The sequence below is a fragment of the Leuciscus leuciscus genome, assembly GCF_965113295.1.
Source record: "Leuciscus leuciscus genome assembly, chromosome: 1".
Taxonomy (NCBI): domain Eukaryota; kingdom Metazoa; phylum Chordata; class Actinopteri; order Cypriniformes; family Leuciscidae; genus Leuciscus; species Leuciscus leuciscus.
Genome location: NC_138725.1, coordinates 83,613,559 through 83,628,714, shown reverse-complemented (window position 1 = coordinate 83,628,714; position 15,156 = coordinate 83,613,559). Strand labels below are relative to the sequence as shown.

At 40.8% G+C, this 15,156-nt stretch overlaps 1 protein-coding gene and 1 long non-coding RNA gene across 3 annotated transcripts; both read left to right on the top strand.

Moving 5' to 3' along the window:
- The first annotated feature begins 263 nt into the window (after positions 1 to 263).
- On the top strand, positions 264 to 6,672 carry LOC309505661 (uncharacterized protein). Of its 2 annotated transcripts, XM_082179126.1 has the most exons (7): positions 324 to 354; positions 687 to 911; positions 2,565 to 2,721; positions 2,925 to 3,047; positions 4,757 to 4,819; positions 5,235 to 5,324; positions 5,643 to 6,672. In XM_082179126.1, exons 2-7 carry the CDS (start codon positions 699 to 701, stop codon positions 5,798 to 5,800), a joined length of 804 nt encoding a protein of 267 aa, XP_082035252.1. In that variant the 5' UTR covers positions 324 to 354; positions 687 to 698; the 3' UTR covers positions 5,801 to 6,672. The 2 variants fall into 2 exon arrangements, 1 of the variants encoding a protein (XP_082035252.1); XR_014208529.1 differs by having other exon boundaries at positions 264 to 911; positions 4,757 to 5,058.
- A 5,714-nt stretch (positions 6,673 to 12,386) lies between these two features.
- LOC309492981 lies at positions 12,387 to 14,384 on the top strand. Its single transcript, XR_014203760.1, has 4 exons — positions 12,387 to 12,506; positions 12,705 to 12,767; positions 13,001 to 13,384; positions 13,690 to 14,384. It is a non-coding gene; the product is annotated as an uncharacterized lncRNA (long non-coding RNA).
- Positions 14,385 to 15,156: the final 772 nt, after the last annotated feature.

The window sequence follows — 15,156 nt, the reverse complement described above, 5'->3', positions numbered from 1 at the left end:
TTCTAATAATGTTTTCTGTCTGTTACAGATACAAGACAGCTTTACAAAAATAAAAAAGGCACTTTTAAGAGCCATTCTGTTTCTCACTGTCTCTTTCTGGTTCTCTCTCTCTCTCTCTCTCTCTCTCTCTCTCTCTCTCTCTCTCTCTCTCTCTCTCTCTCTCTCTCTGGTTTCTCTCTTTCTCTCTCTCTCTCTCTCTCTCTCTCACACACACACACACACACACACACACACACACACACACACACACACACACACTCTCACTCTCACACACACACACACTCTCACACACATTCACTCACTCATACTTACTCATACCATAACTCATCTTTCATTATTGAATGATTTCATACAGTAAGTATCCCAAGATTTTTATTTTCTACAAAGCACAAGTTTAGGTATTTTAAAGATAGTCTTGTATTTTGTTTCATTATAATGATATATGATTAGCATATTTGCTGTAGGAACAGCAGGTCACATAGTGTTATACTAGATACCCTGGATTGGTCACACATATCAGTCGCGACATAGCTGAAATTTTGTCTATTACATGATAATTGTAAGATAATTGTAGTGGAAAGACTGAAAGTGTTTTAAGGAAACCTTCAAAACTCTTGACAGTTAAGGAATTTGTATTTTTATACAATGGTTATTCTAATCATCCTTTTCTTGTGTATGGTTTACAGAATAACAAAAGCATGGCTGGTGGAGGGTTGAAGAAGTCATGCCCTGCATGCCAAGAAAAAATATTTAATGGATGTAAGGTCTGCCCCATGTGCAAGACAGCACAGCCGCAACATCTAAGGCTGAAATTTTTTTTTGAAAAATTCAAGATGGAGAAGGAGTCTTGGGTGGCTAAGAAAAAGAAAAATCAAATAACATCTCATTTAATGGATGATGCCGTGATTTTGGTAAGTAACTTGTGCTACATTACCATAGTACTAATGTGGCTTCAAAATTACCTTGGTCCAGGTGGTGACACAGCTGGTGTGTTACATTATAACCGACTATTCTGAAACTTTAGACTTCTGCTATAGATGTACTCGCATAGAGTCTGAAGAAGTTGATTAGCACGTCAGGTTAGCACATATTTTTAATTGCACATTGTATGGAACTTTTAATAAAGGTGATTGATTGATCAGTTTCAGCATCTTAACTTTAAACTATTATCATTGGAAAAGTTTAAAGAAACAGGCCAGAAACAGCCAGGATCACCTACAGTAGGTGATAGCCCGCAGTTCTGTAACATACGTCAGAGCTCTCCATATCATCCACAGTTTACTCTTCCCTACTGAGTGGTTCATGCAACAAGCGCCATTATGTAAGTACATAGCGTTCAGTTGCGTCTTCTTCTTCTTCGAGTCTGTTGCAACCTCAGATGTCGTTCTGTCACTATCTGGCGCAGGTCACAGATGATGGGGTCGTTTCAGCCAGGTCCTGGGGGGGGCGTTATCACACTCCAGTAGGTGGGTCATTGTCTGTACTGCTCCACAGCTGCACGTGTCTTCAGTCAGGTGGTCCCATGCTTTCATAAGTGCTTTGCACCTCTCCTGTTCCACTCGTAGTCTGTTGAGGGTCTTCCAGGTTTGCCACCCTGGCGGGACATTCAGTAGGGATGATTCCTCTCTCCATCCAGTCCTGGGCTTGTGTATTTAGCTGCTTGTGTATTTAGCTGGTTCCATTCATCTTTCCAGACGTTGTCCATGCTGTTTCTTTGGTTGTCTGGAGGTGGGACTGTCTGCATGAAACTGGATCTGGATTTCAATCGTGGTGGAGGTGGTGTGTGTCCGTGAAGGGGGTGCCTGGTGTTAATCTCCTGTGCTCTCCGCTCGTCTTGGGCGACGATGGATCATCTAATGTGGGGGGCGGGGGTGGGGGGGAGCAATGCCAGCTAGGGCGTAGAGGCACAGGACAGGCGTTTTCTTTATGCATCCCGTGATAATGCGGCAGGTGTCGTTGAGGGCTGTGTCAATCCGTTTGGTGTGGTGGGAGCGGCTCCAGTTTGAGCACGCGTATTCAGCTGTGGGGAAGCACTGACTGGGCCCTTAACCAAGACATGCTGCTACCATGCGACCACGTTACTGAGTGAGATTCTCTCATTGCACAGAATATGATGTGTATGAGTAAGTGAATGTGATGTGTGGTAGACCAAAAACTTGTAACTAATCTCTTAGTAGGGCTCTTTACATGAAGTTGCTCTTGGAGGGTTATAGTTTCAATTCAATCATGCTCTGTAGAACAGTCTAAGCCAGACAAGAGTAATACCCCTACTATGCTACTGTACTTACACGTTCATGCATGCATCATGCACATGAAGTAGACGGGCACACCAAACCCACCCACATATACTCACACCTTTCCCACATCCCCAATGTATCATCTGTTATATATATCAGCTTTTGTACAGTATACATCAGCTCTTCCATAAGTTAAAAAGTGTGCATCTGAGTTGCATCTGAAACATACTGTTGTGGAGCTGGTGTCTGTTACACATAACACTGGCACAGTTTAACGAAGACATAAAGCCCTTATTATTGTTTTTAGAGTATGTTTTTTTCTTTCAGATCGAGAAGCTGAATGCAGTGGGCTGGAGGCCCATGCTTTTTCTTGAGTACCCCAACAAGGAGGTCAAGATGCTGCTGCCGGAGGGACTCGAATTAAGTTCGGGGGAGAAGATATGTGTTAATAACATGAACGCGATCTACAGCATGACAGTTGAAGGTGATTCCACATTTACTATGCATTATAACATCTTTAAACAATCCAAATTCTGAAAAATTTAGGACACTGTAAAAACTAAATGACATCAAATAACAAAATTCAAGTATTATGAGAGATATTGGTTTACTTTGCATCACTCCTACCTTTCACATTTTGACCCAGTTACATATTGTATACTATTTGTGTTCCTTGTATTCTTTCAGGAAAGACAGTGCCGGCGGACCCTTCTAGCAACCATGCCTCAACCGGTAATCTGCAACTGGGTCCAGAAGAGACCATTGTTGTTTTAAATTTCGAGACCATTCAAGACCCACCACCACAACAAGGTGTGCTTAGTATAGCTTTATCGTTATCTTTCATATTTTTATGAGAGTGTTCTTTACCAGCATATTATTATCATTATTGTAGTATATTATTTAGGCCTGGGTAAAAAATATTGATTTCTCGATTTTAATCGATTCTCATTTTTATGAAACGATATCCTGTTTTCAGCTGATGAATGAATGGAACATTGTTTTGCGCATCCCATCCAATAAATCGCAATAATCTTTGTGCTTTGTTATTATTGATATGAAACAAAGTCTCAGATTTTAAACTACGTTCATTTTCTTACGAAATTCAATAACATAATTACCGCTTTGGCGCTGTGGCGTGAGATCGCTCTGGCTCAGCTCAAGAGAAGCAGCAGCGTGGAGCGCACATAACCTTCTCTTCCGCCTTAATAATACCAGTTACAGCGCGAAATAAACATGAATGAGCATCTGAAAGTGTGTCAAAAGATAGAGTACAACTTATCGAAGTCCGTATCATGTCACATGGAATCACTCAATCAGTGTTTCAACCGTGGAAAGACGTCAGTAAACAATGTCATGAAACGTCACACTTACCTCAGAAAAAACATATCCAGTGACCATAAACTCGTCAGTCAGCCAGAAAAATTTACTCTAGAGAGGAGCATTTTGTTAAATATATGCACCATATTACATATTCATTGTAATTGTTAATGTTCTTCAATATTTAATGCATGTTTGAATAAATCTGGAAAGTTTTTTAAGACAGCCACCATTCAAATTTTTATATAATTTCATATAACTTTATTATTATAAAAATAAATAAAAGTGTATTTTAAGTGTTTGTATACAAATCAGTTAATTTTTACCTTCAATATTATAGTAGGTTAATGAAGCCTATAGGCTACAACTGACTCCCATAGTTTACAATAATAGTTAAGAGATTTGTTTTCCTTGAGAAAATTTGCAATGTATTGTACCTGATATCCAAAATAATCAATATTGAATCGAATCGAATCGTAATCGAAATCGAATCGAATTGCAAGCTTGTGAATCGAAATCGAATCGAATTGTGAAATTTGTGTCAATACCCAGCCCTAATATTATTATCATTGTATATTCTATGTGTGTACACCTTTTGCAGAGACTCTCCTTTAAGCCAGCCCTGCCACCACCACCAACGAGGGGGCAGAGATTGGCACTGAGCCTGACTCTGCGTTGTGTATTTTAGTCTTAGAAGCGTTGAAGTGGAAATTAAGGCAGCTTGACAGGTTGGATCAGAGGCTCAGATAGCTGGTTTATTACAGAGTTGTAATACAGCAGGATACAGACTTAAGTGGAATAGTCTATAGTATAGGTGGTTGATGGAGCCGTCTCTCTAGAGAAGCTCTCCTCGGCAGTCGAATCGTCTTCTCACCGAACCAAAAGGTCCGACCAGTGTTATACAGAAAGATAGTCATAAATAATCAGAACAACAGGTGCCGGAACAGAAAGATCTAGAAAAGGGTCCCCATTGATAAGGCATAGGCCAATGCTACGTCTGACCATAGACTGCTCGGCACCGGCAAGGTAACCCAAAGTCCCATCAAGTGGTGATGATAGCACAACAATTCGGTGTGCTTAGCCTAGTTATTTGCTCTTCAACTTTTCGTGCCTTCTTTGAAGTTTTTGTAGAATGAGCTTGAGCAGCCACACGTCTATATCTGACCTTCTTGCATATTGTATATTCTGTGTCTAAACTTTAGAGGAGGCTCTTCTGTCAACCAGCCCTGCCACCGACACCAACGAGGGGGCACAGATTGAGACAGGTAACCCAAAGTCCCACCAAGTGGCGATGATAGCACAACAATTCGGTGTGCTTAGCCTAGTTATTTGCTCTTCAACTTTTCGTGCCGCCTTTGAAGTTTTTGTAGAATGAGCTTGAGCAGCCACACGTCTATATCTGACCTTCTTGCATATTGTATATTCTGTGTCTAAACTTTAGAGGAGGCTCTTCTGTCAACCAGCCCTGCCACCGACACCAACGAGGGGGCACAGATTGAGACAGGTAACCCAAAGTCCCACCAAGTGGCGATGATAGCACAACAATTCGGTGTGCTTAGCCTAGTTATTTGCTCTTCAACTTTTCGTGCCGCCTTTGAAGTTTTTGTAGAATGAGCTTGAGCAGCCACATGTCTATATCTGACCTTCTTGCATATTGTATATTCTGTGTCTAAACTTTAGAGGAGGCTCTTCTGTCAACCAGCCCTGCCACCGACACCAATGAGGGGGAAAAAAATTACAAAACCCCAAAAAGACGCCAAAGGACAAAAGGTGTACCTAATCAACTCAAAGCTGATATTCTGCCATATTTCACTTTATTTCCATTACGTTTGCTATTTCATTTGCTATGCAGGTCTCCGTTATGACATTAACATTATTGATTTAGTTAATTTACATGTGAATTGTAAGCATAATATCAATATGTGTGATGTCAAACATACCCCTCCCTCTTTACGGAGTTACAGGTCACAACAAATACATCTAATCTGTAGACTGTTGTACAATAAGTTATATGATATACTTTTGTTTTCTTTTTTGTATGTTAACATTTGGATTAACATTTCACTATTTGCTTATGTTTCTAAACAGTTTCTAAAAAAGAAAAGGATTGTCCCCACAACAGCCAGGAGGTGCACGCATATAGATGTGTGATCAAAACAAGAAAGAGAAAGGTTATTCCCATACATAATACAATTGCAATGAAAACAATGGATGATTTACCAATACTGATTGATCACTTGTTTTAATTGATAATGTCAGTAATTGGCTAATGGCAGTAATTTAAAATTTGTATCAGTGATCCTACCAGATATTGTATTTGTTTATGTTGGTGTTTATGTTAAAAATTTCTCTTGTCACACTCGACAAGACACCAGAGATAACTCACCCCCACATTCAGTATTCTCAGGGTGAAAAAAATCAAGCCATGTTTTGTTATTGTTAGAGATTCTACCATCCCCAGAATGTTTGTCTGCAGTTATGGTCTACTTTATGGTGACTGGGCTGCGCAAAATGACTGGAATGTTTTACAGCTCATAAAGGGAATGGGAAGTGAGTGGACCATGAGGAGATATTAGCTGAACATTACAAAAAGTGTTATGTGTTTACAAAACGCTCTGAATCGCTAGTACTACCTTTAAGTGTAACTAAATGAAATGTAAAGTTGAGAGCAATGTTTATCTTAAGCAAGGCACCCATTTTATATGTCTTTGTTTGCCTTCCCAGGGGAAGATGGAGAAATTGATTGATTGGTTCCCCTGCAAACTGTGGTGTGTTGGTTGTCTTTCACACCAGATACTCACAATTATCCACAAAATTACGGTGTTCCAGCAGACATACACATAACTTACAACAATCACATACTGTAGGCTACATGTACACACATACAGTATCTCACAGAAGTGAGTGCACCCCTCACATTTTTGTAAATTTTTTTATTTATCTTTTCTTTGGACATTTGAACTTCGGGGTATACTCACTTTTGTTGCCAGCCGTTCAGACATTAATGGCTGTGTGTTGTTATTTTGAGGGGACAGTAAATTTACACTGTTATATAAGCTGTACACTGACTACTTTACATTGTAGCAAAGTGTCATTTATTCAGGGAAGTCCCATGAGAAGAGAAATTAAAATATTTACTAAACTGTGAGGGGTGTACTCACTTCTGTGAGATACTGTAGACCACTATATATTGTAACACACCTGTATACCTGCTGCCTTATTGGATGTGCACAGTATGTGTTTGGGAATTGGTGGGAGAGTGTTGTCTGGAGTGATTGTAAGTTATAAACTATTGTTGATGCAGAAATGTAGTTCTTTTTTGTAATGTTATGCACACCATAATCCATGCTTGCATATCTGTTTGATCTAATTACTGCTATCTTAATATTGTTTTTGTTCATTTATGACAACTTTTTATTCATTTGCATTCTGAAGTAGTAAATATGGTTACTTGAGAGGTTGATGCTGTAACATTTTGTAAATTCAGAGTGTCAGGTGCCAGTTTTTATATTTCCATACTGTGGATTATTCAGATCTTTGATTAGTCGTTACATTGTGCATACTTTTGTTCGAATTATGCTTGACCAGCTGTCCCCTTGCTAACTAAACACCATTGTCTGTTTTTCCATATACACCAAATTTTGTCACCATTGGTGCCATTTTATATACAAATTCACCATAGTGTTTTTAATTGGTATTATTATGACATTGGTTAATCTAAATGTCCCTCCACTTCAATTCCAAATCAAACTGGAATACAGGTTACAATGTAAACATTACAGCTTTGATTATCAAGTGACTATTCATTATTTACTTTTTTACTAATCATCTCTTACCCTTTTTTTTCCTAGCGGGAAAACCTGGCCTCCAACCTGGGAGGCTGCCTGACTCACTCACTCACTCACTCACTCACTCACTCACTCACTCACTCACTCACTCATTCTCTCTCTTTCTATTTCTCTCTAATAAAATAAAATCAACAAATGTTATGCTGAGTATTGTTCTTTTGTAATCTTAATTTCTAAGTAAAAAAAAGGCTAATACTGAAATGACATCACAAATTTGAACCTTGCACCTATCCTAGCATGATGCTGTTTAAGATGATTTGTGTGCAGGTGGTGGCACACATCAGTGGCGGCTGCTGGTCTTTCAAAGAGGGGAAGCTCATTTTCGGCCTACATCATAAAAATTGTCTATTTATTTATACGTAAATTCTGCCCAACATTCCTTTTCAAGAAAATGCTCTGTGACCCTGTCTTACCAACTAGGCGTCTTTTCCAGTGACTTGACCAGTGTCCTCTCAATGGCCAGCAGAGTTAGGTATAATTGTATAAATGTAATAATAATAAAGGTATAAATAATAATATAATAAAGTATAATACTACTACTAATAATAATTAATTATTTTAATTATTATTGTTTTAATTAAGTATAAGTAACAAGTATTGTTTTAAGTATAAGTAACAATTTCGACAAGCAAATACCAAGAAATAGGTAGCAGCAGTTTGTCTTTCGACTATCACTTGAAAAATCCGCGATGGGACTGAGCTTCAGCATCAGCGACTTTTTATTGAATGAATTCGCTGTCAATCAAAAGGAGATGCAGCCTTAGAACAGACCCTCCAATCATCACGCAGAAGCCCGGAGTCCGGGCCAGCCCACTCCTCATTCACCCCCAGCGGGACATGTCCGTGGGCGGGACATAATCACAGCGTTTATCCAATGACCGTCTAGTTTCGAAGCGCTGAAAAAAACTGTTCAAAGCAGCCCCATTGAAGTCAATGGACGCTGGGCTTCAACAGGGAAATGCACTGTGACGCTACGGGAATGTATGAGAAGGAAATCGCGTCGCGACCAGCTGAATGTAGCTGATTCTGAACGAACTCGTCTTTGAGATTAACGTTTTGTAACGCATTTTTAGTCAATAAAATGTTAACACAATAGTAGGCTACATATTTGACCATACATTTTTTTTGACATTATAGGGGAAGCTGAGCTTCCCTTGCAGTCTTAAAGAAATCCCCCCTGCTGACAAAAGAGTTCGTGTCTAACCCCCTTTTATGACACTATTGCATCACAAATTAGGCTGCCTCAGCCATTGTGTAAAGGTGATATGATCGAGACACATAAGATGAGTGATACTCCCTGTTGTGAAGCTCGAAGCTCATCCATGTTCTTATCCTCCAAGCTTGACTAGGCCTAGGCTACTGTGCTCACTGGCCTCCCAAAGAAGTCCATCAGACGACTGCAATGAATTCAAAAAGATGCAAGAATTTGAACCAAATCCAATAAAAGAGTAGCCTGGGAGCCAGCCAAACTTGGCCCCACCCACAACATTTGAGGTTGGGAAGTTTGGTCTGGCATTGCTCCGTTGAGGAGCAACTATGCGCGAACCAGAGCGGTTCAGAACAGAAAAACTACTAAATGGTTTTGTTCAGAGCTAAAAATGCAACTGTGTTTAACAAAGGACAGATGTTTCTAGTGACAAAATATTAGCTTCCAGTATGGTACGATGTCTTTGTAAATGACGTTTAATTACAAAGTATTTTATTCATCCCGGATCTCCCTAACAGAAACGCTAGAAGATTTCGGCCTCGTGTCTGTTGTAGAAGATATTGACAGTGCCATAGCTTTAGGAAAGAATGTTGAGGCAATTGGGGAGAAGAAGGATGGTTCGGGTGTGAATTCCTACAGGATTCACCCCCTGTATCGGTTGAAACAAACCCCATATTCACATCCCAATGGAGCAGTATCAGACTCATAATCTGACTAGAATTTTGAGTATGACAACGTCAGGCTAATAAAAGAGAGCACATCACTCCAATCCTCACAAGGTTACTCAATAACAATAGAAACAAGCTCGTAAAAAAATCAGTGTGCTCAAAAAATAATTGCCCTCCCCACTCCCAATCTACCATCCCTTGTTGACACTGCCATTACCCGCAAAGACCATAGCACATGACCCCATCCAGCCCCTGCTTTGTACTCCTCCTGAGGTAGCGCAAAAAACACAAGTCTAGACTGAGTCCTGGAGTTGATAATTCAAAGTGAAGTGAGTGAGAGTGTGTGTGTGTTTATGTGTGTCAAGCAGCCTCCCAGGTTTGTTCTCATGGAGTTATAGTAATATAATGCAAAGATGTGTTATGCCACCTACGGCCATTTTGATCTGGACATTTGTTAAGCTCTCCTTGGAGCTCAACATTACAAAGACTAGGAGCTATGCTGTGGATTCAGAGACAAGACATCACCCCTGTTCCAGCCACTCAGTATCAAAGGTCAGCCAGTGGAACAGGTGCAGGTCCCTGTCCTTCTCACACACAGACGCAACGTACAAACACATGGCGCAACGACTTCACCTGCTCAGGAAACTCAGAAGTTTTCAGGTCAGGAAGGACGAGCTTTGGTTTACCACTCCCTCATCAGTTATCACCTTCAATATTTCCCCCTTATACAACCAACTCATCATCAAACACAAAACAAGACTCTCCCGCATAGTAAATCAGATTGCTATAATAATTGACTCCTCCGAACTCCCTCTATCAGAACTGTACAATGATCAGGAAAGCCAACCTAATCACAGAGGACCCCTCTCACCCCCTCCATCACTCCTTCCAGCTACTACCGTCAGGTCGACGATATAACATACCATGGACCGCAAAAATGTCTAAATTAATTCATCACCTCTGCAATAGCCATCCTGAACACCGCTCAGTCAGCTGCTACCTCAACACCCCCATGTATTGAATTATGTCACATGTTTTCTAAATGTGAGTGGATCCCTGTCAAAGACAAATTTCTGTAACCTTTGTTGAATTAGAGAATAAAGTATATCTTATCTTCCACAGAGGGTGTGTTTCATGACTTGTTGGACTTACCATGTAAAGAAAATTTGAATTGTTAAAGCAAATCTCACTTACACATATCATCATAAAGTAAAACAAACATGATTGGATGCTCATTTTTCACTTTGAGACCCCTCACAACTAACCAAACATGTATTCATGTTGTATGAATGAAACATGTTCAGAAACTGTGTGGGCAGACACATAGTTCAAAAGCAAAGCATGGTCAAGATGATGTGATGAGGTTTTAATAGACGATGATGGACTTTTTACCATGAGGGAACTGAATGGGCCAGGGACACGCTATTAATAGTTGTGGAAAACCCAGCCAGAATGGTGTCTGAATCCAAGTGTCCACTGAAAATGTATTTATTTAAGTATTTTTGTTTAATAGTCCTAATGTGCGCCTTATCTACCTTGTAACAGAATGAATACAACAAGTAGGCCTAGTTTACAGCACTTGGGTTACAATATTAAATGTTATTATTAAACTGATATTATGTCTCCTTTTGTCAAAATGAATTTCTTCCTCTAAATAGGCGGACCAAAACTCCAAATAATTTTGCCATCTTGAAACTGGTCAGATATGCCTACCCAAACAACACATAGCCAACAAATGCAGAAATAAAAAAATAAAAAATAAAATAATAATAATAATATTAGGAAGATGATGTTGCCATTGCGGCGAGACGTCATATCCACTGCAGGCTACACCTTAGAATTGCGCCTTTTGCAGTCATTGCGAGGATCACATTCCACAGGTCGGTATAGGCTATCTCTGGCTGTGTAATTTGTATTGTTCATTTCTTCGAAGCACCAAACAAAGTTGCTCATTACCTAACTATTCTTTTACATTAGTGTCGGTTGCATCATGAAAATTAGTTTGAGTCTGTTATGCTCTTGCAATTATGTAAACGTTGTATTTGTCTCGTGTTATCTGGAGCTGTAACGTTAGCTCTGATTGCGCACGTCTTTAAGCAGGTTTGGTCGAGCGTCTTTAAGAAACCTTTGGGTCGGATTGCTGGAGGTTCTGAAAGGGTGTCAAGCCATGTTTACATTTTTTGCATTTTTATAACATTCGGCTCATTCGCAAATTCGAAAAGGTTTAGCGTGTCATTTGTCCCATATCTGCTATTAGACTTTTTAACCCTCTTGTTGTGTTGGCGGTCAAATGTGACCGACGATTATTTTAGGCTATCTCAAAAATATTGTTATCTTATGACTACCGTGAGGCTCCATGACTTTAACACTGGGCATCTGAACACACAAAACAAATTTTATTAATTTTCATAAATTTTTTTTTTTTTTTTTTTTTTGGGGGGGGATGGGGTGGGGTGGGGGGCCTATGCCTATGCCTATGCCTACGTCTACAGTATGTGTCTTCAATGTGCTCCACTTTGACCAAACCAATTTTACAAATAGGGGATAGTAAAGTATACTTTAACTTTAAACAAGAATGCTTATTGAGCGATTTGTTGGTCGGACGATTAGATTCATGGTGTTAAGTGGATCTTTATTCCCTTCATTGTTTTGATTAAAATCTAACTAGTAATCACTATTAACATTTTTGTTAATGAATGTATAAATGTTCATTCTAAAAGTCATTCTAATGTTGTTGTTTTTTGTCTTTGTTACAGATTATTTCAAAGATAGCTTTAAAAAAAAAACACAAACAAAGGCACTTTTAAGAGCCATTCTCTCTCACTCTCTCTCTTGTCTCTCTCGTTCTCTCTCTCTCTCTCTCTCTTTAACTGATTCTCTCTCACTCTCTCTTTTTCTCTCTCTATATCTCTCTCACACACGCGCGCACACACACGCACACACTCCTTCTGTATTTTGTGTATCAAAATAAAGTTTCAAGATGGCAATTTTTATTAGCTTACTCACAATTGTATGAAATTTGCTATTGCTGTTGTTTGAGTAATCCAATGAAAAGTATAAGTTTACAATCTTGATGTTGTATCTGAAGATGTTGCTGTTATTGTCATGTAGGCTGCAATGGGAAACCCTTCCGTTCCTCCAAAAAAAAAAAGGAGAAATAGAGCAGCCACAAATCAAGTGGTCACAAGGCGACGTCACAAACGTCACAAATCACCAACACATGCATCAGGTTTGTTGTATACTGCACTGTTATCATGGTTAAATAATAAAGATTATTAACAAAATGTCAGTGGGTGGAAATATGGTGTTATGTTAACCCTATTTGACAGACGGATATTTGGATTTTTTGGGGCAATTTTAAAAACTCAAATGTATGATACTTCAAGAGGCTGATAGAATAGATAACCCAAAATATTTGCCTCTGCAGCTTCCGTGAACCCAGTGAGTGAGGAAGTCCAGATAGAAGGACTAGAATTGACTGCAAGTCTTGGTGAGTATGTCTGTATGTCTCCTTATCCGCAAGTGTGTGTGTGTGTGTGTGTGTGTTGGGGGGGGCTATCACTTTATAATGTTTTTTTTACTGTAATACCATTAAAGTTCTACCATGGACAAGTCAAAAAGCATTCAACCAACTGAATGGACACTGTGTTCCATGGTCAAACTGAATTTGTATTATGCGTTCCCACAACATACAGATGGTTAAACAGTTGTTTTATTTTTCAGAAAATCGTCTTCGAGAGTTAAGGGGTACTCTTGCCTCTCTTGAAGTTCCAGTGGCAACAGCAGACACAACGTGGACACAACGTCAGGTACTCGCTGGAGTAAGAGCAAAGGAAGCAAGGCCAGTACTCCTTGATGCCAAACTCTCGGCACAGAGAGTATTAAGGCAAATATGCCAGAAATGCCATGAGGTGCAGGCCGTGATTCGATGTTTGGAGTGTGTCCCACTGGACTTCGAATACCTCTGTGGCAAGTGTGACAAAGAGGTCCACAGGAGGCAAATCTTCCATGGCAGGATGGCAATATTTCATGGCTACCTAGAGCCTATTCCACCAACAAAAGCTGTGGTGGTGGATGGGAATGGCCAGCCTCACTTTTGTGAGCAGGGTATGTTCATCCAACATTTTCCGTAAACTAGTTAAGAGTAATTCCACAAATATTGTCTGCTGATGTAAAAGGATAAGCTTTAAACTATTCATTTATATCACTCATTGACTGAAGTAATCAATTCTGTTGGTTTATGACAGTGTTTGATTTATGCTAAAACATTTCCTTTTTGTCATCAAGCAGTGATAGTGACATCTGGTATAGTGGATGTTGGAGTGGGGTTTCGAATCACTAGTGTAACATGGGTGAATATAGATTGTTTGAGGGACCAAAAAATAAATAAACAACAATTTTCTGTGTTGCAGTATGTCAGTTGCCTTTGCCCTCCCAAAAGGTATTATGTGGGTGCACAGAAGAGACTGTGGTCACCACTGGGAGGCAGATCTCACTGGTCACCATGAATGGTATGTTCTGGAAGTCCCACTTTTTGTTTCAGTACCACAGAACTTGCACCCCAACTTAAAGGGGGGGTGAAATGCTATTTCATGCATACTGAGTTTTTTACACTGTTAAAGAGTTGGATTCCCATGCTAAACATGGACAAAGTTTAAAAAATTTAATTGTACGTTTGAAGGAGTATTTCTGTGCCAAAAATACTCCTTCCGGTTTGTCACAAGTTTCGGAACGTTTTTTTCGAGTATGGGCCTGTGTGACGTCAGATGGGGCGGAATTTCCTTATACGGGTCCTAAGGGCACTTCTCCCGGAAGGCCGCGCGCGCACTCGTAGACCAGAGCGAGAGAGCGAAAGCAGTACACCCATCAAAGCGCTGTGCTCGGCTTTAGGGAAGTCAATGTCACCAAAGAAGTGGGTTTTTGGTTGCCAGGGCAAGACAACCCTGCACAAATTCCCAAAGAACCCGGCGTTAAGGGACCAGTGGATGGAGTTTGTTTTTCCAGAGCATCAACGGAGTTGTGCAAGACTGTTTGTTCCCTGCATTTCGACGATGATTGTTTTTATAAACAAAGATAAAGGTTCACGGTCGTGCGTTGGAACCGCAGGCGGTGAGTAAAACTGTTGTGTTGTTAGCTATCGGCGCATAAGCATAGCTTTAGCACCGCCCGCACGGCACGCCTCCAGCCGCTCGTTTTTTTCCGGAAAGACTCGGAACAGCCTATCTTTCTTTTATAAATATAATAAAACTAAAGACTTTTTGGAGATATGAAGGATGGTAGGGGTTCGCCGACCCCAGGGCACGCCACCATCTGATCTTCCGCCAGCTGGATGGCCTGGTCCAGCGACGTCGGGCGGTGGCACTGGACCCACTGCGCGGTCTTCCTCGGAAGCCGCGCCACAAACTGCTCCAGTACCACTCGGTCGATGATGTCCTCGACGTCGCTTCCGTCGGCCATCAGCCATTTGCGGCAGGAGTCCCGGAGCTGTTGTGCCATGATGAAGGGCCGGCCGGACTCTTCGAGGCTCAGCGTTCTGAACCTCTGGCGATGTTGTTCGGGGGTCCGGCCGACCCGCTGGAGTATTGCACGCTTAAGGTCCTTATAGACCAGGAGGTTCTGGACTGGCAGTTGGTGGGCGGCTACTTGTGCTTCTCCGGAAAGCAAGGGAATGAGCCGCATTGGCCAGTCCTCGGTGGGCCACCCCCGGTCCTCCGCAGACCTCTCAAAAAGATCGATGAACGCCTCCGGGTCATCTTGAGGTCCCATTTTGTTGAGAGGCAGCGGCGTTGATGTTTCTTTAACAGGGGGGGTGGCCCGAACCTCCCGGTCTATCCAGCTCCGGAACAGCTCGCGGTCTTCCTGCTGGCCTCGGAGGAGCG

What these genes read in the sequence shown, in the direction of transcription:
- LOC309505661 (XM_082179126.1), top strand. Translation starts at nt 699, where the DNA reads ATGGCTGGTGGAGGGTTGAAGAAGTCATGCCCTGCATGCCAAGAAAAA. An exon ending in TGGATGATGCCGTGATTTTG is followed by an intron (nt 912 to 2,564) that starts GTAAGTAACTTG and finishes TTTTTCTTTCAG; the next exon opens with ATCGAGAAGCTGAATGCAGT. An exon ending in AGACCCACCACCACAACAAG is followed by an intron (nt 3,048 to 4,756) that starts GTGTGCTTAGTA and finishes TCTAAACTTTAG; the next exon opens with AGGAGGCTCTTCTGTCAACC.